General features: G+C 40.0%; 2 protein-coding genes across 4 annotated transcripts; both read right to left on the bottom strand.

Moving 5' to 3' along the window:
- Positions 1–667: 667 nt before the first annotated feature.
- On the bottom strand, positions 668–13,107 carry msrb3 (methionine sulfoxide reductase B3). Of its 3 annotated transcripts, none has more exons than XM_079622905.1 (7): positions 12,908–13,107; positions 9,610–9,752; positions 6,443–6,551; positions 5,339–5,416; positions 5,173–5,201; positions 1,868–1,965; positions 668–1,787 (listed from the first exon to the last, which is right to left on the bottom strand). In XM_079622905.1, the coding sequence occupies exons 2-7, from the start codon at positions 9,683–9,685 to the stop codon at positions 1,614–1,616; spliced, it is 564 nt and encodes a 187-aa protein (XP_079479031.1). In that variant the 5' UTR covers positions 9,686–9,752; positions 12,908–13,107; the 3' UTR covers positions 668–1,613. The 3 variants fall into 3 exon arrangements, with proteins under 3 accessions (XP_079479031.1, XP_079479029.1, XP_079479030.1); XM_079622903.1 differs by lacking the exon at positions 9,610–9,752 and adding an exon at positions 10,500–10,657 and having other exon boundaries at positions 12,908–13,049; XM_079622904.1 differs by lacking the exon at positions 9,610–9,752 and having other exon boundaries at positions 12,908–13,045.
- Positions 13,108–13,793: 686 nt separating this feature from the next.
- lemd3 (LEM domain containing 3) lies at positions 13,794–22,212 on the bottom strand. Its single transcript, XM_079622022.1, has 13 exons — positions 20,858–22,212; positions 18,105–18,145; positions 17,921–17,990; positions 17,739–17,815; positions 17,489–17,568; positions 17,155–17,300; positions 16,954–17,055; positions 16,766–16,868; positions 16,474–16,652; positions 16,259–16,340; positions 15,984–16,089; positions 15,713–15,791; positions 13,794–15,616 (listed from the first exon to the last, which is right to left on the bottom strand). The coding sequence occupies exons 1-13, from the start codon at positions 22,137–22,139 to the stop codon at positions 15,453–15,455; spliced, it is 2,511 nt and encodes an 836-aa protein (XP_079478148.1). The 5' UTR covers positions 22,140–22,212; the 3' UTR covers positions 13,794–15,452.
- Between the last annotated feature and the right edge of the window lie 278 nt (positions 22,213–22,490).

Below are 22,490 nucleotides of genomic sequence, written 5' to 3' on the forward strand. Positions count from 1 at the left end.
AGCCCCCCTACCAGCGTCCCTCAGTCTAAACACACCTGACTTGTAAATATTCTTTATTGCATCGGTAACATAAACGCTCTCAGCGACAGGCCCGTTGGACGATTTTTCCCACACTCTAAGAGTAAGGCCAACCACTCTGTTCTCTAAACAACAGCACTCCAAAGAGGATGGCGAGGTTGACGTCACCTCTTCAGGCTTGGAGGACTTCCAGCATCTCACCCAGCACACCACCGCCTAGTCAACCCAAAGAGGACATAGAGGGTGTCTGGATTTCCTCCAATGTGGCGATTTGCTGCAACAAAGTTGTGGTTAAGATTATCAAAAAGATGGTAGAATAGTAATTATGTTTTATATGCAAATGTAAAATAGCCAAAATGTTTGTTTTTCCAGAACAAAACTGACAAACTATTTATTCATACATTAACATTTACTCACCCTCATGCGAGTAATCCTCAGGAACACTTAATCGATTTTCGGTGCAGCTCTTTTCCATACAATCAAACCATACAGTGACCAGGGGTTGTCAAGGACAAAAACAAGCCACCATACACACAACTAGTGTGCAATATTCACATCTTCAGAAGTCATATGATTGCTTTGACTGAGAAACAGGCGTTCTTCAAAATATGTGTTCCTTACATATGTGAACAAAATTCACAACAACATATTATTCTTAAGATCTCTTTAATCACACAGGTCAATATGGATTAGATTCTGTCAAATCAAAGTAAATCAATATCACAAAAACTCAGGACAAAAATAGGCACTGCAAGCAGGGAGACCAAAAAAAAGGCACCCTTAAAAGTCAGGCTACATTTGTGTTCAGACTAAACATTTGTCAACTGTTCCATTTTATTTCAAAGAATGCTTTGTTCTCCATTCGGTGCTTATTTTACTACTCACAGGAGCACTTGCATAGCATTTTCCTCAAACTTCTTGACCTCCCTGTAACACATGTCACTTCAAAAACAACACAGCACTCTGAGAAAGTATACATTTATCATTTGTTTCCAATCATTGGATATTGAATATACAATGGGGTCCAAAAAGTCAGAGACCACTATTGAAAATGCATTTTTCCATTACAGATTATATTATCAGAATAACAATTGAAGTTAAAATCTGAACTGAAAACTCACCATGAATATGAAAAAACCTATTTGGTTTGTCCTCCTTTTGCTTTAATGGCAGCAGCATTCAAGCTGCATGAACTCCACAAGTTTGTTTACAACCTGATCGTCATGATCTCCAGCATGATTTGAGTATGATCCAAAGAGCTACTTGAGCTTCAATGGAAGAAAATGAATATAAATATATTCATTATAAAAAATCCAAGGTTTCCAATGTGGTCTCAGACCTTTGTACCCAATGTGCCTGTATGTTCTTGGAAGCGATGTGAGCTTTTCAGACGACTCAGTTTAAATGAAGAAGTTGAGGTGCAAACATAAGGCCATTCTAATCTGTTATCTGGACATTGATATTGTTGCATATTGTGATCTTGGATGACCGATCATTCAGACGAATGTTGCACGGTGCGCTTGATTTTTTTGAATTTATAGTACGGGTGTGAATTTGGAGTAGCGTGACATCTGTTTGATCTATTTCAAGTCCTATTAAAGTTCTTCACTCTTACTAGACGATGGAGATTGACCTGCTCCCCCAGATGCTTCCACCTCCTTAGAGGCACTGTTTTTCGACTGGAAATTGAGGGATGCGGAGTTTATGCAGTAGCGTTTCTTTGTTGGTCGAGGTCCATCATCAAAGAGGTGGCCCAGGTGAGCGCCACACTAAGAGAAAAAAATAAATAAAAATTCAACAAGGTGCTTTCATAGCGGTGTAATTTTTTTTAAACAATCTGGTTTTGTACCTGACTGCAGGTTGTCTCCACTCGGTGCATCCCGTAGGAAAAGTCATCCGTTAATTTTATAGTGTCTTTATTGATCAAATCAAAAAAGGATGGCCATCCTGCAAAAGTACAACATTGAGGGTTAAGTGAATCTTCATGGGATCCACAAGCATATAAACCTTGTAAATTTCACTGTATACTTTTACAACAATACACTATAATCAGTAACCTTAAAGGCATAGTTCACACAAAAGTGAAAAATCTATCATAATTTACTCGCCCTCAAATTGTTCCAAACCTGTATGAATTTCTTTCTTCTGCTGAGCACAAAAGATGATAAGAGATAAGATAAGAGAACGATTGAAGAATGTGAGTAACTAAACAGTTGACGGTAGCCATTGACTTCCATAGTATTTTTTTCCATACTATGGCCCATCAACAAACACTTGCTGGTGTCTGAAAGTGAGTTGAGCTGACTTTTTTTTTTAAATGCCATAAATGTTGAAGTTAGCTGGTAGCCTGAAATGAAAACATTTAAAATGAGCAGCGGTGTTGACCGTCTCCTGACTCCGGTAAACTCCGCTTTTGTTCCAGAGCACTCTTCAGCTCCCCCAGTTGGCCCGCTTTGGACCTAAGTATTTGGTCAAAAATCAAGCCCGGGAAGTGACAGTGAAAACGAGGCTAGCCCTGGGACGCACCAGCACACTCGGTTTTGACCCAACAGTGGAAACACGGCTAATAATTTTGTTCAGGTGCAAAGCAGTAGCAAGTTTGTTATGATTATTTTGAAAAGAACAACGGAAAATTTAGGAAAGAAACTTTTGCCAAAGCAAAATTCACCACCGCGATTCGTGGGTGTCTGGTTTCTGACAAAACCAGAGATCTTCCATCTAGCCTACTGCATGGTTGGACGGCATTTTAGAAGATCAGGAAGTGAAACAAACCTCAATGAAAATGGTCAGCGTTATCGGCAGAGTATCAGCTCTCTCACAATCCTGTTTCTTTTATCTGGAAAATTTCTACCCAGTAACAGGGGTGTAAATGGAAAGAAAGGCTGCTCTGGCTCATGGGTGGTCCTGCTCATGGCTCTCTGGGAAGGTGGAACGTCTGGAGGAGAAGAACCTTGGGAGCTTACTACTACACAGCCTCTGCTGGCATATTTGTTTAGGTTTTTGACAAAAACCCCATACAATCTTTAAAGTACTACCTCCTGATTACTGGTAGAGGGAAACGCATTAAGTTAAACACTGCAAAGCAAAATGAATGAGCAGTAAGACTACTGGCACTGTAGAGTATACCATATCCAAATATTTGTCAAAACATCAGAGATAAAGTATGCAATTTTTTTAAGGTTTAAACACTCCAACCATCCCGACATAAATGCACAATATTTAAAGAATAATTAAATTACACTACCAATCAAAAGTTTGGGGTCAGTAAGATTTAAAAAAAAAAAATATACTTTTAATAAGCAAGGACACATTAAATTGATAAATTATTGTGCACTTTCTATTCATCCAAAAATCCTGAAAAACACTGCATCACAGCACAACCTTTATTAAAAGATCTAAATAAGACATTTCACTTTCTGTCCCCACATTTAATAACTCCAAATGACCTTCAAGAAGTGAATAAGACTTAAGGACCCGCAAATACGAAAGAATTGTTCGAGGGCCTCTGTGGGAGATTTGGCTTGATTCAGGGCTTTATTCATACCCTTTATTCTATCTTGCAACCCCAATTATTACCAAGCACATCTTGGTAACACTATCTGTGGGTCAGGCCCACTGCTGTGATATTACGGGTGTTGAGAAACAGAAGTCAGTCGAACGTCCACCCGCTCATTCTATACTTTCCCTCCACAACCCCTCGAACACCCCTCAATCGCACTCTATACGGACCCCCCTCTCTCTCCTCCCTCTTAGGGAGGAGATGCTTGGCCACAACTACAAAGCCACGAAATTCCACTCAGACACAGGAAGCTCTAGAGGGAATATAGGAATCCTATGACTCAGACCAGGAGAATCCCGGCGGATCGTCGCAGAGCTGATCTAATGGAGCTTTATCGCCAGGGCGAGCAGCCCAGTGAATGGAGCAGTGTAGAGGCGCTCTAACAAAACAGGAAATTGAGTCTATATGAGTCTAGGCTGCAGTGTTGCCTGTGTGCAATGCAGGCCGTTTGGCTCCCATCTCCACGTCGAAGACAGAAAAGATTCAACTCGAGAGAAAATCCGATTTTTCAACGCGAGGCCCAGATGTTTCTCATTTCGGCCTGTTTTCTGTAGAGAATTTGTGCATACACATATGCTTTGTTCGGAGAGCGAATTAAAATAGCATGTGTAATGTTGCAGAAGTATGTGATTTGGAGCTCAGATCTGTAAGGGATCAACAAACCGTTGCTGAGATATATTATAATGGCATTGTACTGTATACACTCAGCGTCAACTCAACATTCATTTAGTCAGAGCTGATGAGAGTCTTTTAAAGCTTAAAACAGAAAATATTTAATACACATCTTAAACTCATAACAGAAACTATATGCCATAAGCACTTCCAGGAAACCACCATATGATTAAATTCATAACAACTATGATCTGCATTTATTTTGTGCTTATTTGCACAGCTGCATTAAAATCAAAGTGATTATTAAACACTTTATTATTAGCCAGGCGAAACGAACAACAGATGCATTTTTTTTTTAGGTTTAACTGTTGGAAATGCAACATTCATGGTGAAAGATGCGAGAAGCAATGCAAAAACAACCCTTTGTCATGTCTAGTCAAACTTGTCATCGGCCAATGTCACATCTTTATCCTTATTTTAATTTTAATTTTCTAAACAAATATTATGTTTAAATGAATTAATTGTGATCATTTGTCATTTTTGTAATCCATTAACAGCATTAATCAAAAGAAAAAGAAAACCTCTGTATACATTTCCCCGGGGAGAATTAAATTAATTCAACAGTTATTCTCTAATTGTGAAGGAATATGGATCGAAAATGTTTGATTAAGAACTATAGAATTATTAAAGATTATGGATGACAGTGGCTGAATATCATTCATTTACAGTCAATATCATTAATCTCATAGGGAACAGATGCATTCATTAAGATATTTTGTAAGATCTTTAAGTCATGGTGCCGTTTCCTGTGGGTGCTGTAACTAAATATATAGAGGAGCATATGAGGTTTCATGCCCCACAGCTACAGCCTATTAGGCAGCTGACTGGATTCACATTCGTCCTTGCAATCAACCATAAAGGTCAAACTTTCCCTTAGTGAGATGGACAAGAGAAGAATTAGCAATAAGCCTTAAGAACCATACCTGATCCGGAGTCAAACTTCTTATCAGACCTGCAAGGACAGTAAAGCGTCAATAACAAAATAGCCTAACAAATAGCCACAAAAAAAACTTTTGATTTCTAATGGCAAAACGGATTATATAAGGTGGGCATGTTAAAGATGGGTCATGGGTCATATATTACACTCACGTGAAAAGAGGAGCACCGCAAACGACACAGTGGTAGGTTCCTTCCTCTTTATTATCGGCATATGTTCCTGTGAAAGCACTAAGGATGAGAAAACACAAACGGTGACTTCATAGTTCACACCTTTACATTATTATCTACAATAAATTACATTGCTCACACCAGCTCGTTTCAAAGTTCATTTCGATTTCCCATGCTCTGTGTTTGTTTATGCTGAGCGTTTCTAATCTAGATAAGTTGAGGAGGATTTGTGGATGAACAGAGCAACAGGCCTCAGAATGCATCTTTCAGGATTCTTCCTTACTTTCCTTTCACAGGCATTTTTCACATTCCTACTGCCAATGGGCCGATAAATACTTTCCCCACGTGTGTTTTACCACTGAGGGACGAAGGGAAAGAGGGAAAGTGTCCGTGTTTTCTCTTCTGCGCTACATCCTCCTTATGCTCAACATCTATCTCATGGCCTTGGGTTGTTCAGGAGAGAAAGTGCCATACGTTTTTATCAGCCAATCATAAAGAAATCTGTACAAAGAACATTCAGTCCATTGATGTTTTACTGTCATGATCAACTAACAGAGTGCTTTAACAAGTAGAAAAAGAGGAAAATTCAAGGGAAAGACAAATCCAATATTCCTTTTTGCAACTGTTTGAACACACCCACTTGTTCTTTAATATTTTCCACTTTTTAGAATAGCCTATAATAAGTATTTAAAGACCTCCTATGGTGAAAATCAATATTGTTAATATGTCTATATGGTGTTTTTAATATGCTTTGAGACAAATCATGTCCAAATTCACCAGTCAGCACCATTGCTGAGTATTTTCTCCTTAAAACGTGAACCAAAGACAGTGACTCAAAAACGCAGTTTGAAACCAAGTAACCGGAACAAGTAACCAATCACGTCAGAGTATGGGGCAGGGCTTTTCCTATCATTGATCACGAGAACACCTTTCAGAAGGGACAGGAAAAATCGGGTACATACAGCAATATATTGGGCGAATCAGTGGGTGAAATTATTGACCGCAGGGGGATTTTAGGTCAATGACAAACTAATTCAGTCTAAACGTGTATTTTAAGGTGGTTTTTAGTTAGGGTTGGTCACCCACCTCTCTGTGCCCTTCTCCTGAGTAACATGGTACTGCATGGGGGTCAATCGCTTCTTCAGCTCCTCCTCGGGGAACGTTTTGGGCCATGTCTTCTTACTCCGGCACGTTCCTACAGGAGAGACAAGTGAGGCGAGACAGATATAAGTGTTCGTAATCACCAAAATAAAATTTCAAAGTGCTAAACCATCATTATTATTAAAAACAAAACAACTATCACTCTAATCTAGGTTCCTGGTTCCTATGTGACTTCTTCCAAACAGGAGTCAGCACGTTTGTCTGTTCACTTTGGTTGTAAGTTTGGGTTGGCTGATAACAAAGGATAACTACTTTAATTCCTGACTTGACTCTGGAAAAATCACCATGTCAGTGACAGACACACAATCCAAACGCTCCGTCAGTGAAGTGCTACAGCCAAAGTATTACGCCAAGGCAAATTTGATTTTCCCTGCATAAGTTATGACATTCTAGATGAGTGCTCATGCTGGCTGTTCAAACAGAAGGACGCGATCTCGAGCTTTACACCAATGCTGACCTCTAGAGGTCAAGCTGAGGAGTGAATAAATGTCACCAGATGGACTTTCAAACTATAGTCTACCTCACATGTCAAATGCCGCTCCTGGAGGGCCACTGTCCTGCCGAGTTTAGCTCCAAAACACCTGCCTGGAAGTTTCTAGTAATCCTGACGACTTTGATTAGCTGGTTCAGGTGTGTTTGATTAGGGATGAAGCTAAACTCTGCTGGACAGTGGACCTCCAGAAACTGAGTTTGACACCCCTGCTCTAATTGATCAAACAGTGATACAAATTCCATTGAATATAAACTTTAAAACATCAGCCTGGAGAAAAAAAAAAATCTGATATCTTGCAGCCCGAAATATCCATTCTGGCAACCGTACGGTCCTCAGAAGAAGACAAGCGCTGTAGCCATGTTTTTAAAGGGGGCCAGATGTCCATCTGCACGCCATTTATTCACCAGGACACGCAGCAGTTTTAAATTACATACAATTCTACTGCAATTTCCCATTACAGAGTGCTTTCTCCCTCCTTTCCACTTTTTTTTCCAGCTAATAACGATTTTTTCACTCGTGTTCCTGTGGGGTCTGTCCTGCTCCTGTATTGTTCGGCCGGTTTTACGGCTTGTGTTCTGGTGAGAGCGGGACTCCCTTCATTTAGACTATGTGGAGAATTCCTCTCGACAAGATTGAAACCATGTGAATGGAGGAAATAATGGGGTCTTTAAAGGTCCCTCTGGTGAATGGGCTCCATTGATGGGCCCTGCTCTGTCCAGCGAGTACAAAGTTACTTCTGACAAACATGGGGAAGAGGGGAGGAGAGCGCAAAAAGGAGGGGGTCGCCTCCCTGCAGGACTCTCCTGTATTCCTCTCGACTCTGTGAGAGGGGTCTTCTGGATCATATTAGTGAGACAGAGAGAGAGAATTCCTAGTTTTTTTGTGTATGGAGGACTCGGAACACTATTTATACTGTGAGAGAGAGGGAGGGGGAAAAGGGGAAAAAAGTGTTTTATTTCTTGGTTTGTCTAGAAAAGCCTCTAAGGAGGCATTTAAAGAAATTCAGGAATTCGGTCTGTGTCACCCCCTGCAAATGATTTAGTTTTGGTGCACCGAGAGGTCACGCTACAAATCAGCACGTTGTTCCAACATCCCTTCGCTATAACCTCAAGTGAAAGTTATTTCCTAATTGGAAGCAAGATTTGTTTTTAGCACAGGCCGTTTACTTCAAACCGAACAGATCACGTCTTCCCCCAAACATTCTTCACACTTTTTCGTAGCTATTCTCAACTCATCGCTTTCAAACTTTTTGATAGTGCTTGCAAGGCAGCGCTAGTACCAAAAGGCAGTGCTTGCAAGGCAGCGCTGGAAAGTTTTTTTTGTGTTGTCTCAGGCCTGATTCGGACTGCACGCATAAGCAGTATGTAGGCAAACCAGTAGCATACGTGCAACAGCTATAAAAACCATAAATCTAAACAAGTTTTGTTTCAAATTTGAGGTTGACATCTCAAAAAAATGAGCTTTCAGTAAGATTTTGTTTGGGCGCAGTACCGAACGTTTCCACTAGATGAAATTTGTTTCCCATTTATTTCCAATGCGGCCATTTTTGTTCACATAGCAAGTGGCAAAAGCTTTAGCTACCAAGTTTTGGACCATTTTGATGAAGTAATAAACTTCTAAAAAACCAAAACGTATAATTTTTCGATCAAAAATGACCAAATGGTTAACTGACACTGAGAATATTCATCATTCAAAATGTAGCTGACAGTGATGACTTCATAATATTTGCATACTGAATCGCAATGGTTCTGCCTTAGAGCTATTCAATCATATAACCGTGCCGTGTGTTACTTATCATTCAGAAAAAGCTGCATTTTATTTAGCCTATACACAACCAAAAACTAAAAAAAAAGTATCTAAAATGTGAACATTAATTTTTTGCTACCTTGCAAGCACTGTTATTTCCATCAGGTAAAGCAAATCCAGTTACATGTTATAATTTTGACACAGAAACGTCCAATAATCAAAATTAATCTACTGCTAAATCTTGATGAAACTATGAAGTTTTAACCTGCAACAATGGTTATTTTACTAAATGCAATTAGATACAACTAATGCCCTCAGAAGACACCCTGTTTCTGTGTTTCATCTAGATTCCTAAAATGGAAAATACAAATACAAATTCAATCATTAGTAGTAAGTAAGTTAAATGTTGAAGCATGCAGGCTTAAAAGAAGGTAAAACAGTGAGTTAGGCATTATTCCATGAGCAACTGAAGATCTAAACAGAGAAAAAGAGCAAAGCAAAAAGTGACATTTCAGGGCAAGGGGGTCATCAAATGTAGAAAAACCAACTCAAGCATCAGGGGGAATCTGATATCTGGCAGCCTACTATTTTGAAATGAAAACAAAAGAACCATCTATACACATCCATGCATTTACGCAGACACTTGTCAATGTGAAGGAAACATTAGCCACAGATAAAGCTCACCGTCACGCTGCCTTTAGATAAATCCAGAAGTTGGTTTCTCCACATGTGACCTTATCAACCAAACACGCACCCCTTGCCGAACGCTCTCACACGCGTGTGCAGACACATGAAAACATCAAGAAAGCAAAGCACACTGCACACACACACACACACAGAGCATCCAGGTGACCTGAGGGGAGCCCGCAGGCCTTGAGTTTTACAGGTTGGCCTTGGCTGACCAGATGCAGTAGATTGAACCCGGACATGGCTGCTGCCGACGCTGCTGGGAGAACAGAAACAGCGGCCTGCTAAAACACCCTCCTACCACTCAGGCTAAAAAAAAAAATCATAAAGACAAACATAGGCAAGGAGGGAGAGGAAGGAGAGGAAGGAGAAAAAAAAAACATAACATAGGTCAACACAGATGTCAGTTACAGAGATGGACAATTAGAGCGGCCAATCATGGGACGGCTGACACTTCTCATGCAGGGAAAGACTGATTGACGTCACTGTGTAAAGAGAGAGAGGTGAACAGGAACGATAAAGAAGTTAAAGAAGATAATATTCACAATCACAATGGAAACATTGTCACCTTGTGACATATTTACTTACATGAGAGTTAAACCGTGGTATAATATTGAAAAGCTTCAACTATAATTTTTTGATTTGTAATTTCAATAAAGGCTTTTTAATATTATACCTCACAGTGGCTTGTAAAATGTTTAACCAATGACTTTGAAACTGTTTCTTGTTGTCATTTATATACATGCAGAACCATTTTACATAGGAAACTGATATAAAAGCTGCTTAGGCCCAGCGGTTTGGGCGGCTTAAGCTTATCGGCGGTTTCTATGGCTGTAGCACGTCAGTTGTGTGTCTATGAGCCATAAAGACAAAACTAAACCTCACAATTTAATTTACACTAATACATATCTGCAACTTCACTAATATACTTTCAACTGCACTAGACAGAGCAGGCTTTTGCCGTAAAACAATGCACGGCAAAACAATCTAGTCTGTTTCTCAGTTAATTAAACTTGCCTAATAGACATCGCATATTAGAACCTATGGTCACAGTACCTAGCGCAGTGGGCGGAGTCAGTGTTAGGAGCGGCCCTGCGGATATACGGGAGCGCCTGCATTGGAGCAGGGCCATGGATGCGCACGGGGCCATGCATCGGAGAAGACGGGCAGCCATCCTGGCCTACGGCAAACTCAAGCGCACGCTGTGGATAGAGCTTTGAGGAAGAGAGCGAGAAGGTTTTTAAGACCTTCTTGTATATAGATAAAGACCTATGACAAATGTTACTAAAACTGTTAGAGGCCAAAGATTGTGTGAAATTACAGCTAAACTACAGCAGCAATAACAGGCAAAGCCACAGAGCGCTGCTGAGCAAGAGGGTGAAGCTGCGGTTTGTAAGGAATGAGGTCCATCTAGTGGTTGTGCAGGTGTGTGAGGAAAATATTAACTGTCTGCAACATATAAGGAAGGAGAGTATAAATGAGAAATTGTTATGGAAATTATTATTAGGCTATTATGATTGATTTATTTTCCATTTAGAAAATGTTCTTATAGTGGAGCAAAACATATTTGGAAAAATATAACACCAAATAAGCTTTTCTCAGAACTAACCAATTTGTATCTACTATACATATTTTTTTTACAAAAAATAAATAAATAGTGAGACATTTACTTGAAAAGTGCACATGTGCTATCTGCCTTAAAACATAAATGCAATTTGCAAATGCAAATTGTTTACTAAATTGTTGCTAAAAAAAAAAATTATATATATTTTTTTCTATAGTACAAATACTTTTTTTGGGCCTGCTTTTCAATTAAAAAAATAAAATAATCGATGCAGCAATTTGTGTTAAAGAGGATAAAAAAAATAAAGACAAAAATGATTTTTCTTTAAATGCAACAGCATTCAGACACTTGTTGGTACTCTCAGTAACTCTTCACCCAGGGCTGGTCTGTCTGGAAGGAGAGGTTTTAACACATGCACAGATACAGACAGACACAAGCAAGGCCACATTTTAAAAATAGCCAGCACTCACTTGCAGAGAGGACTACAAATAGAACTCGATTGCAGCTCTGCAGAATCACACCACAGATCTGTGATTGTCTACAGCTTGATGTTTACATCTTTTGCATTCCAGAAAGTTCTTTACAAATTTTAACAACTGATCCAGTGCTTGTGTATTTTATTAATGAATTCATTTTAATATTGAATGTTAAGCTGTACTGTTTAATGATGAACCACTACAGTTTGTATATACACTTAAGGAAAGCCTTATTTTAATTCATTTGTGTAAAGCCGAACTGGAACTTGATGAGAGTGACTCGTTAAACAAATGTTATTTTTGACAATTCACTATTGATCAACTGCCCTTATCAATTTAACTATAAAATTAGCAGGCAAAAAAAGCCAGAAATATCAAGTGCTCTGAGTATCAATGCGGTTTATAAATACAGCATGCTTGATACTTGGGGTAGAGTCATAACTATATATGGTAGTGCAGCGACAGATCTGAAAAGATCTGTTTTAAAAGCAGATCAGATTTGTATAATGAATGGCTGCTATTTAACCAAACTGGTTTTGATGGTTGAAGGGCCATTGCGAAATGATTAGTCTAAAGTGAATGCTGGCAAATAAAACCGCATTAGGAGTATATGAATATCTCAAGCATGTGCAACTTTTGGCAAATGATCTGTGCATGTTTGGCAATAGCCAAATGGACTGAGGCAATAAGCTTGTTTTGTTACCGACAAAGTGAATTATATTTAACATATTGAATAGGACATTTACAAACTCAATGCAGAGAGAAACTAGAAGCGCCAATTTCATGACTCACAAACCCAAACATTCAATTCCATCTATATTATTACATTAAACGTCCATCGGATGACTAATCATCCTGACAGGCTTTTGGAAGTTAATTAAATAGGTGCTAGTACTAGACGACAATTAAATAAACATGACATAAAATATTAATGTCTTTGAATGATCTTACAAAAACGACCATTGTCTACTTGATATTGGAGTGTCATGGTAATACCACAGTGTTTACATTGTATCATAGTAAGTTAATGCCAATGTACTTTTTTGAAAGGGTGTGGTTTACATAAAATGTTACGTAATAATGCCTCGCTACAATGACATCACGTGTGGGAGGATACATAGTATACATTTTGTATACAAAGTGTAACTGATATGCCTCTCACAGAAGACCAATTCCCTGTGGCTATTTACGTAATATTTTGCCATATTCAAATATAAGCATAACAACTAATAACCAGATGGAAAGAACGAATAGGCAACGTATGCGATATATTTCAACTGCGTCAATTTTAAAATGACAGTAAAGTATAACGGTGTTGCGTTACATGTTCAACGCGTAGTCATAGAAACGCTGTCGTCTGCATTAAAGTCACTTAAAAGTGCATAATACAGAATATAAATATAATAATAAGTAGTTACACGTACCAGACAGCAGAAACAATGTTAAAACCGAGTAGGACAGCAGACTAGAGAGTGAAGGGGGGCCGCTGTGAGAGAAGCGCATTTGTCAAACAGCGACACGACCGTGTACTTCTTAGGTAATGACAAGTGCATTCTGGGAAATTCCGCTCGCTGGGCAGACGAGCTCCAAATATGAGCAATGCGTAATTTGCGCGCGTAGTTACTCGGCGCGAAGCAGTTTGTGAGCTTTAACTTACGTCATTAGGCTGTGCCAAAATATAGGTTATTGATAATTTGCATGATTATCATGTTGTAATGATCACTCAATCCACATCCTAAATTCCTTCAGGTCTGAGATCAGCCAACTATGTTACAAATATTAACTATTAGGCAGAATGCGAAAAAACTCACTCTAAACCAGTGGAACATTTTAGCCAATAATCTATCAAAAGTTTATACTATTTAAATATTAATAAGTAGTCAAATAATTTAATCAGTGTGGGAAGTTACCCATTTGTTTCTTTATTAGTCATCCTACTGTTCATTTTCATGTAATGAACATGGCTTAGTGATAAAAAAAAATATTCCATTGAATGTTAAAGAATAGGCTTCTATGGTTATTTTAGAGAAGCAATTTATTTTTACTTTTTTATACTATACTGTTGTCTACATATTACATCTGTACTTAACCTTTTCAGTCCAAGGATCCTTGTCAATGGGTTAACTGGGAATGATGCAGAAAATTAAACAATACAATTTAAAGTGAATGTTAACAGTTGGGTGGATTTTGAACAGCCTCTTTTTCTATGACTAGTAAATAAATTGAAATTGCTGGTGTTGCAAAATAGAAAGTGAAATGTCCATTTTTGCATCTGAAAGAGATAAGATATGAATTAAGAACAAGATTTTATATATAAATATTTACTAACATATAAATTAATCATTTTCAAACCACAATCTGTCACTCATATAACAATATCCATTGACTTTATGAATGATCTCTGACATTGTAAACAATGTATTGTCCTAAGACTTCAATCATAATGCTAATATATTCAGCTATGTACCTGGAGTGGGCAATTACAGACACCTTTAAAGAAATGTTTTCAATCATTAAAAGATTGCCTTCATCTAAAAAGTCATTTCCAGCATTTTATATAAATGTAGACAAGTCATTTTGAGAAAGCACAAGTTAAAATGTGCTCACGCAGAATAAGTAATGAAATTCAACAAGGAAATGAACATTAGTAATAAACAAGTACATTTTATTTACCTCATATCAACCCGAACTGCATCTAAACAAAAGCTGATAAATCGTTCTGTGATCCAAAATAGACATGACCGCAGCATGACATGCTCTGTTTATGAATATGCCCCGATACAAATTAGAATCAGATCACTGGATTAGCTGCGACTGTAGCACAAGTGTTCACGAAAGTCAGAAAACAACTTCCATCAAAAAGGTCTCTTTTGGAAATTTAGAAGGGTCAGGGACAGATTAAAAACAGCAACAGGGTGGCATTTAAAATTTGCCAAGTGACATGTGAGGGGGGGATCCATCTGCACCAATTAATAATGGGAAAAGCATAACTTTTAAAATATAAACAAAAACAACAGTAAATAATTATATACTTGAATATAATCAGGCTGTGACAATTAAGACTAGTGTTCAGAAACATGGCATCGAAGGGGAACAATTGTTCATTTCTCTCGCAAAGCCATGTAGACCCTCCACATGACACGTCTCTGAAAGCAGCAGTGTAGTTATTCTGTTGGCAAGAAACAAACGAGAGCTTATGACGATTTCAATTTCATACAGATGATTTCAACCACCACCATTCAATGAGATATTTACAGCACCCCTTTCTAGAGTGTGTGCATGCCGTTCTTGGACTAAAAACTACAACAAAAAAAAAAGTCAGAAAATAATAAAGGGAATACATCAGCTAAAACATCCTCAGGGAAATAAACATCCACAATATATGATACAATTCAAAGCTTAAATATAGGCATACTTTAACCAGCACATGCAGCTATGTATAGCCCAACACAGCTCCTCGGAATAAAGGAGGGGAGTTAGTTACGTAAAAAATAAGCAGAGGCCGGAAAACTTTCATTCTTGTTGTAAGATTTAAAGTTGGAAGCCATTTTTGTCATTGAATCCATAAAGACGGTATATCAAAAACAAAGAAAATACATAAGAGAAACAGAAATTTTTGTCCACTTGCACCAGATATGGGAAGGACAGAGGATTGTGTCGTCCACCTCTCCTAAAAGTTCTCACCGGACCGAGCAACTCTCTCTGCACCGGTTTCACGCCAGTGTGTGCATCTCCCTTGCTTTCCTTGATACCGAAGGACAGGGGAAAAAACTAAAAAAACACAGCAGCTCACAGGTTTAAACACCATTGCTTGCATATGGCTGACAAAACTGATTGGGCGTCCCAGGTCGCCCAACAGTAAAAGCTCCTGAACGCGGTTCTCTCTGGTAAGGAGGACGCAGGAGGAATGAGCCTCATATATAGCGAAAGAGAGAGCAGAGAGGATGGTGGTGGCCGTTAGCACGTCCCTCAAGAGAAACCCAGTGAGCTGGACGTGCTGGATCGCTGGTTCAGGCGAGACATGCTGTTCATGCTGGAGCTGGAGGGCTTGAGGGGCGTGTTGCTGCCCAGGGCTTGTGGGAAACGCTGGTGGTAGCGATCCAGACGCAGGTACTTGACCGTCACCAGCTTACCTGTAGCAAATGGGTGACAGGTTGAAACGCACTGAAAACCACAGGCTCAGATTAGTCTAGAATAAATATGACAATATGATGGTAGGATTCATTTACCATCAAACCAGGAGCCATGAAGCGCTTTGAAGGCTTTCCCAGAATGCTCTGCTGAAAGGCACTTCACATAAACGCAGCCCTAGACAGGAAGAAGATCATATAGCAAATCAACCCATTAGTTAAATGGTTCTAGGAAAATTACTGTTCCAAAACATTGAAATTATAAGGCAGCAACATGCTCTATTAGAAATAGAATCAACTGTGAGTTCATATTTTCAGTGTATTCAGGCTGTACATTTTGTAAAGACACACACAGGCTCCGGATACTCACCTCTCTTGAGTTTTTGTCAACAGCTATGTGAACGATTCCATCGTTATCACTGCATTTCTCCAAAATGGCTTCTTGAATGGCGAGGTGCCAGTTTTCCCCCACTTCCCTGTTCAAGAGGGAAATACTGAGTAGTGAGATTATTTTTCTCAAAAAAAACACTATAATAACAGCTCAGCCTATATAATCTTATGTAAGTAAATACATTTAACTTCGCTAGCCTTCTTAAACCACAAATTCAATGTGAGGTTGTGTGTTAAATTCCTTGGGAAACTTACATTACAGGATCAAACATGTTGCGAATCTTCAAGCATGGCGTTAAGCTGTTTGGTGGTGAATTTCTTCGGTCCAACGGAAATGCTAAAGAACAAAACAAGCCAAAAACATCAAGTTTGTCCTCCAAACAAGCCAATCAGAAGAAGTTATCCACATACTTATGAATCTGAAACACAACTATGGCACAATGGTTGATTGCACACAAAGTAAGAGTTACCTTGGCCTTGCCACACTTTGGAGGGCATGCTGGACATCTTATCAGGTGACATTGACGGCTGAATCCACCGCCACACCATGAAGTCCGCCCCCCCAATCCTCTGCTTTTCTGTCCGGATGCGAGACTCGTTAGCTGAGAGGAACGCAACAGCTCTGTCCCACACTTTCTTCATCTTCTTTCTGACAGAACAACACAAAACATACTATTCAGGACTGTTGTCGTGAAAAGAGGGCGTTTCATGCAAGAACGCAACCCAAATAAAAACCAAATTCGTTCAGCAACAATGGAATACCTGTCTTGAGGCTGGACAAGAGAGTCACGGACGTGAGGGATGGGCAAGTATGCCTGCAAGTCCTTATTCTCCTGAGAGGCCTCATTGTGGCTCCTCATTACATCTGTAAAAACACAAAGCACATGCATGTAAGACGCTTTGTGTGATTTCTAGTTCAAATTAAGCTTATAGTGATGAGGCAGTCTTACCGATGATTCTCTCCACCATGTCATACATTTGTCTCGTTTCCTCCTCTTCCCTGCGCCATCTGTATTTCATGTAATACACCAAACCCAAAACAATACCAATGCCTAAAGAGAAACCGTGTAAAAGGAGAAAATTAGTGAAATTTTCACCTGCGCTTTTACCAAAAGGAAGAACGACAAATTCTACAAACAGGGGATGCGCACCTGCGAGGATGAGGAGAACTCTGTGGATCACAGTGAAGAAGGCTCGTCTGAAGCGGCAGGAGAAAGACATGCGGGGGTGGATGGACTCCAGCCGTGAGATTTCCGATACGTACTCTATGGGTTGAGCAGGGTCGGCACCAATCAACCTGCCCAGAAAACAGCACACACACAGTAAACACGGGAAAATGGTGCACACAAACACAGCGAGAGATACTAAAGATATGAAAGCTACACCTTGTTAACAGATAGAGAGGCCGATAGACAGACAGACAGGCTGATAGACAGGAAGGCCTACCAACAGACAGACAGAAACATATGGAAGGATATCGGTTACCTTATTCCGACGACATCTTTGGTTTTCATGATCCATTCTAAAGACGTTTCAATCAAATTTTCATATGCTTTATTTTGGAGCTTGAAAGAGAAAGACACTTTATTATTGTGCATTTTAACATTGGCAGAGTCAACTTCCCAAATTATACAATTAAAATGACAAAAGGTCCGTGCCAATTACATTAACCACTTTATTTGACTTAAAATTATTATAAAATATAGCATCAAACCCTTCAAAAAGCAAAACAAACCTTGAGGTACGTGGAGGCGTCACTAAAAGAGACGCTTCTGTTTAAAGGATTTTGAAAGTCTCCACAATCATGCTCTCCTGAAAGGCAATCAAAATGCTTCACATTTTAATGCGTCCATATATATCAATTCCAATCCATACAATGTTTAGATGTTAAAAAAGGAGCTGCAACTGTATGCTCACCTGCAACATTGGCCAGGTGCTCATGTAGAGACAGGAGAAGGTTAATGATGAGGTCTCGGTCTTTGACATCCTGTTGAATCAAACCAAGTACATTTTTTAGGACTGTACAACCATCTTCTTGGTGAATAAAAAAGGGAAATTACTTGACGAAAAGTTTAACGCAGGTGAGAAGAAAGATACTTACATACTGCTTATCAAACTCGGGTCCAAACGGGTGCTGCATGACTGAAAAAGAAAAGTAAAGTAAGATGACAGACCGCATTACTCAGCATCAGCAAAAAATCTCTCAGTCCAGTTATATTATTATGACTGGACGACGTTTCCCAATCGTGCCGAGGACAGTCAGAGGGAGTGACCATAGAGGAGGGCTGCTCATCGTCTCGCACTTGAGGGTGTGACTACGAGCGAGAGCCTCTTGTCGTCTCGCACTTGAGTCATTGTCTGAACATTGCGTTTCTGTCCTCGCTCTGGCCTGGGCCCAGATTTAGCACAGCAACTGCCCTTCCCTGCATGTCTCAATCATAGATCTGCTATCAAACGTGAGCCGTCTGAAGTCGCAAGCCATTTAATATACCAACCTCTAAGATGAAGACATACACCGACAAAACAACAGCTTTTAAGATTCTTGCCCAAGTTTGACCCATTTCGCTGGTTCTGTGGTTGAGCTACAGCTGTGAGTGGCCTTAACCATGGTAAAACCATTGAAATACATGGCATTAAGCGGCTCATTTATAACGGCAGAATCAGCAATAAAATGAAGGATGTTATCTCTTTTATAAAACATTACAGATAAATCATAATATCCCATACTTGACCTTCCAGTCGTTTTTTTTTTTTTACTTTAACAATTCAGAATTGGATACCAGCATACTATAAAAAAATAGCATGTGAAAAAACATACTATACAACGATACATGCTTCAAACAATACTATGCTACTACACTGTTGACAAATGACCTTGTTACATTGCAGTTTTAGTTCACACAGTAGCAAACAGTTATCAATGCAGTAAAAAAAAAAAAGTGTGTTAAAACATCTTACGTCAGTCATAATATGATAATATGACAAAGTCATATACTGGAAGATCAAGTTAAGCGCACTGAATGCTGTAGGACACATTTTATACATGCAGAACATTTTAAACTGTGCAAATGTAGTGAACATTCCAGAAATAGTAATAGTAGTTTGGTGGCATGTTGTTAAAAAAAAACTAAAATCACATAAGCTGCAAAACAAGTCTGTCTGAGCAAGTAAAAAAAAACTGATACACAACACATATAATCACACAAAGTGAGAATGAGCATTTAGCCGGCCAGAGAGAAGTCAGTCACTCTAGCTGGCCGCAAACTCCCAGAGTCCTCTGAGAGACAGACAATTAGGCCGCTTTAGCTTGTCTGTGACCTAGATGTCTGCAGCACGCTCTCCAGTCAAAGCTCCTCTCCCTGAGAGGCTGGCCATGCCACAAATATACATAGTAATTCATCAGTCGCCTTCCTCTCAAGAGTCGTCTCTGCCTCCAGAGCACTTTACTCTGATGGTACTCAAGCTATTTAAACTGAGTGGCTTTGAATGCACATCCAAGAACAGACTTTCTCTCATCGGGGGAAAATGTATCAAAAGATTAATGCTGGCTATCACATTAAGATTATGAATGATGACAACATGTCAAAACGTGGGGACTACCAGACTAGCCATGATTATTCTCAAATAACAGACATTCAGACGGTTCCCACACTTTTTTAAAAGTGATTATCCCCAACTTCCCATCACATTTCTAGTCATTTATAATTGCTGCTGGATAAGGATTTTTTTAAAATCATTTAATTTAATCTATGTAAACAGAAATATTTTAACTTACTATTTTAATTATTTAAAATAGTTTTAGCTACATTTTTTAATAATTTAAATTCTGCCCAATGAATCATTTACAACAATTTGAAGATCAAAGATAGTTTTTGTCTACAAAAAAAGCAATATTTAGCCAAAAAAATGGTTTAGTGCAGAGCATAATAAGAAAACTGTTCATTAATTGATATGTAATCATTCATATTTACTATCTAAATTTATCACAACCTCACTTTTAGTAAAAGAATGTTGAAGGATTCTGGAAAAACATGAAGACACCGTACAATCACACATATGTTGAGAGATATGGAGCGCTGAGACGTTGGGAGTAATTTGGTTAAAAGTTTGTCTCGCGAACATCATGTTGCAGCATTTAAGGTGAAGGTGCAACCAGGGCTGGAACACTCATTTCTGACATAACATGGATCATCACACACATATTTCTAATGCAAATACCTCTCTCTGTCCCATAAAGCACCAGTGGGAAGTGCATTTCCTGTCTGAGGAGGTGCAAATAGTCTGGGGTGATAACTGATGTGTGAATTGGGCACGTTTGACTCATGGAGTTGCCGAAACAGTTAGAAAAAAAGGTTGAGACATTCTACAGCATTAAATGAGTAATTTTTTTTTTTTTTAACTACTCTAAAATTCCCCACATATACCAGATGCTAAACCACACACAATCTTATAAGAGAAGGAACACTATTGCAACTACCATTAATATTAATGAATATGACGGCTCACAGACTACTAAAACTAAAATATATCTGTTATTCTTCATCACACCATGACAATACCTTAGCATTCCTTAATAGTGTGAGTACCAAACAAATAGCACTGGTATTGCAGTCCAATACATTCATTGCACCATTGTATTTGCCAAGCATGTTTTTTTACATCCCATGGTATCCATCATGGTATTCTTAGGAACTGGGTGGAAGTAATACATTCATAGAATGTTTTTTTTTTTTTATATGGTTATCATTCAGTAGCATCAGATCCCAATTTACCATAGTAATTTCATGTTTTGTGGACAAGTAAATGGTTGACTAGGTTTGAAAAGACATGCCACCTTCAGCACTTCATACTCACTGACTGCATCCCCCACGGAGGTGCTGGAGCCCCTCATCCGCAGGTACATGAGGCCCAGCAGCACGAAGAACAGGCAGGCGGCAGTCAGGAGGAACATGGACAGGTAGTGAGCGCTGAAGCCGCCGGTGGCGGACACCTCCTCCCGTTTAAACTGCTGCAAGAGCTCGTCCTCCGGGACCGTGGTGTGCTGCTTGGGCTTGGTTGCTGAGGCATGGCTGTAGGAGTGGTTGGACCCGGTGTGGTTCGAGTGGTTCGCTCGGTATGTCGCGGTGTAGGAGGGAAAGCGCGGTCTGAGCCCGACACTAAACCGGCTATTGCTGCCACTGCTGCAGGCGGATTCGCCGTCTCCGTTGTCGAGGTGGTTCTTATTGAAAGAACCGGACGGGATGCCACTGCGGATGTCATCCGCGTCAGTCCCGGAGAGTTTCGGGTAGCTGCGGCTCACGTAGCTTCCGCTGAACTCCCTCGATTTCTTGCCATCGTCGTCCCTTCGTTCCCCGACCATATCTAGGTTGAAGTCGGGAGTATCATGCGTCGTGTCCGAGCTCCAGGCGCTCCGGAACGGGGAAGAGGAGGCTGGTGGACTCTGTCTGAAAGTCAGACGACGTTCGTGGGGACGGTCTCGCTCACCCTCCTCTTCCTCCTCCTCGTCGGAATCGGAATAATCCCTGGCTAGATTACTGCTGTTAGACTCGTAAAAAGCCTTATTCCCGTTTAAAGCCCGACTGTTTCTTTCCGTTTCCTCCAAACCGCTGGATTTACCCCGGTCTGCCCACCACTGAGACCCAGAAATGCCTTTCCTGTCCACGGATAACCCGAGGGAGGCGGCGGCGGGTGTTCCCGCAGGCCTGATGGTGGGTGTCTGCTGCGCGGATCCTCGGTCTCTCCTGCTGCCGCTGTGATTCGGGCCTCCTTTCTTCTGCGGCACCTCCGCATCCGACTCGTCCGAGCTGAAGCCCAGCACGAACTTTCCGGCTCTGCGCTTTTCGCTCCGGCTGGCGCTCAGGCGCGTGACGTCACTGCCCGGTGGCCTGGCGCTGAATCCCGAAGCTCGCGCGGCGGCGTTGCTATTACTAGCGCTGCTGCCGTTGTTGTTGATACTCCCGGTGCTACTGCGCCCTTTCCCGCTCCGGGAACCCCGAGGCTGTGGCTGCTCCTCCCGCAGCTTTTTCAGTTTCTTCAAGTACACGGGCCGCGTGCTCTCCGTCACCGGGCCAGGGGTGAAGCCGAGCCGTTTTAATTCAGACACAAGCTCCTCATCCGTTAACTGTGCAGACGCCATCTTTGCACGAAAAAACGCACACAGCGAGACACGGCGGAAGTGACGTGGAAGTAAGCGGACAGACGGCCAACTTGAACGGAAAGAAATCAAGAAAGCTTTTTTTGTTTTGTATTATTAAATTAACATTATACAACACTATGAATGACAATCAAGAATAAAGGGTGGAAAACTGGCGGTTATCAGGTGGAATACATAAAGCAAACACAAATAAAAATAAAGTATATAAATATTTTACAAAATATATAGGCTTATTTCGATAATATAACCATATTTAGGCCTACAAAAAAACAAATATTTTGCAGTCTTATCTTCAATGGACTGCTAAATTTCACACAGTAAGAATAGAACATT

This window comes from Phoxinus phoxinus (genome assembly GCF_949152265.1).
Source record: "Phoxinus phoxinus genome assembly, chromosome: 9".
Taxonomy (NCBI): Eukaryota; Metazoa; Chordata; class Actinopteri; order Cypriniformes; family Leuciscidae; genus Phoxinus; species Phoxinus phoxinus.

What these genes read in the sequence shown, in the direction of transcription:
- msrb3 (XM_079622903.1), bottom strand. Translation starts at nt 10,617, where the DNA reads ATGGCTGCCCGTCTTCTCCGATGCATGGCCCCGTGCGCATCCATGGCC. An exon ending in CAGGAGAAGGGCACAGAGAG is followed by an intron (nt 5,417 to 6,442) that starts GTGGGTGACCAA and finishes TCTCATCCTTAG; the next exon opens with TGCTTTCACAGGAACATATG. An exon ending in TGCGGTGCTCCTCTTTTCAC is followed by an intron (nt 5,202 to 5,338) that starts GTGAGTGTAATA and finishes CTGTCCTTGCAG; the next exon opens with GTCTGATAAGAAGTTTGACT.
- lemd3 (XM_079622022.1), bottom strand. Translation starts at nt 22,139, where the DNA reads ATGGCGTCTGCACAGTTAACGGATGAGGAGCTTGTGTCTGAATTAAAA. An exon ending in ACGCCTCCACGTACCTCAAG is followed by an intron (nt 17,569 to 17,738) that starts GTTTGTTTTGCT and finishes TTCTCTTTCAAG; the next exon opens with CTCCAAAATAAAGCATATGA. An exon ending in TCATGGCTCCTGGTTTGATG is followed by an intron (nt 15,617 to 15,712) that starts GTAAATGAATCC and finishes CATTTGCTACAG; the next exon opens with GTAAGCTGGTGACGGTCAAG.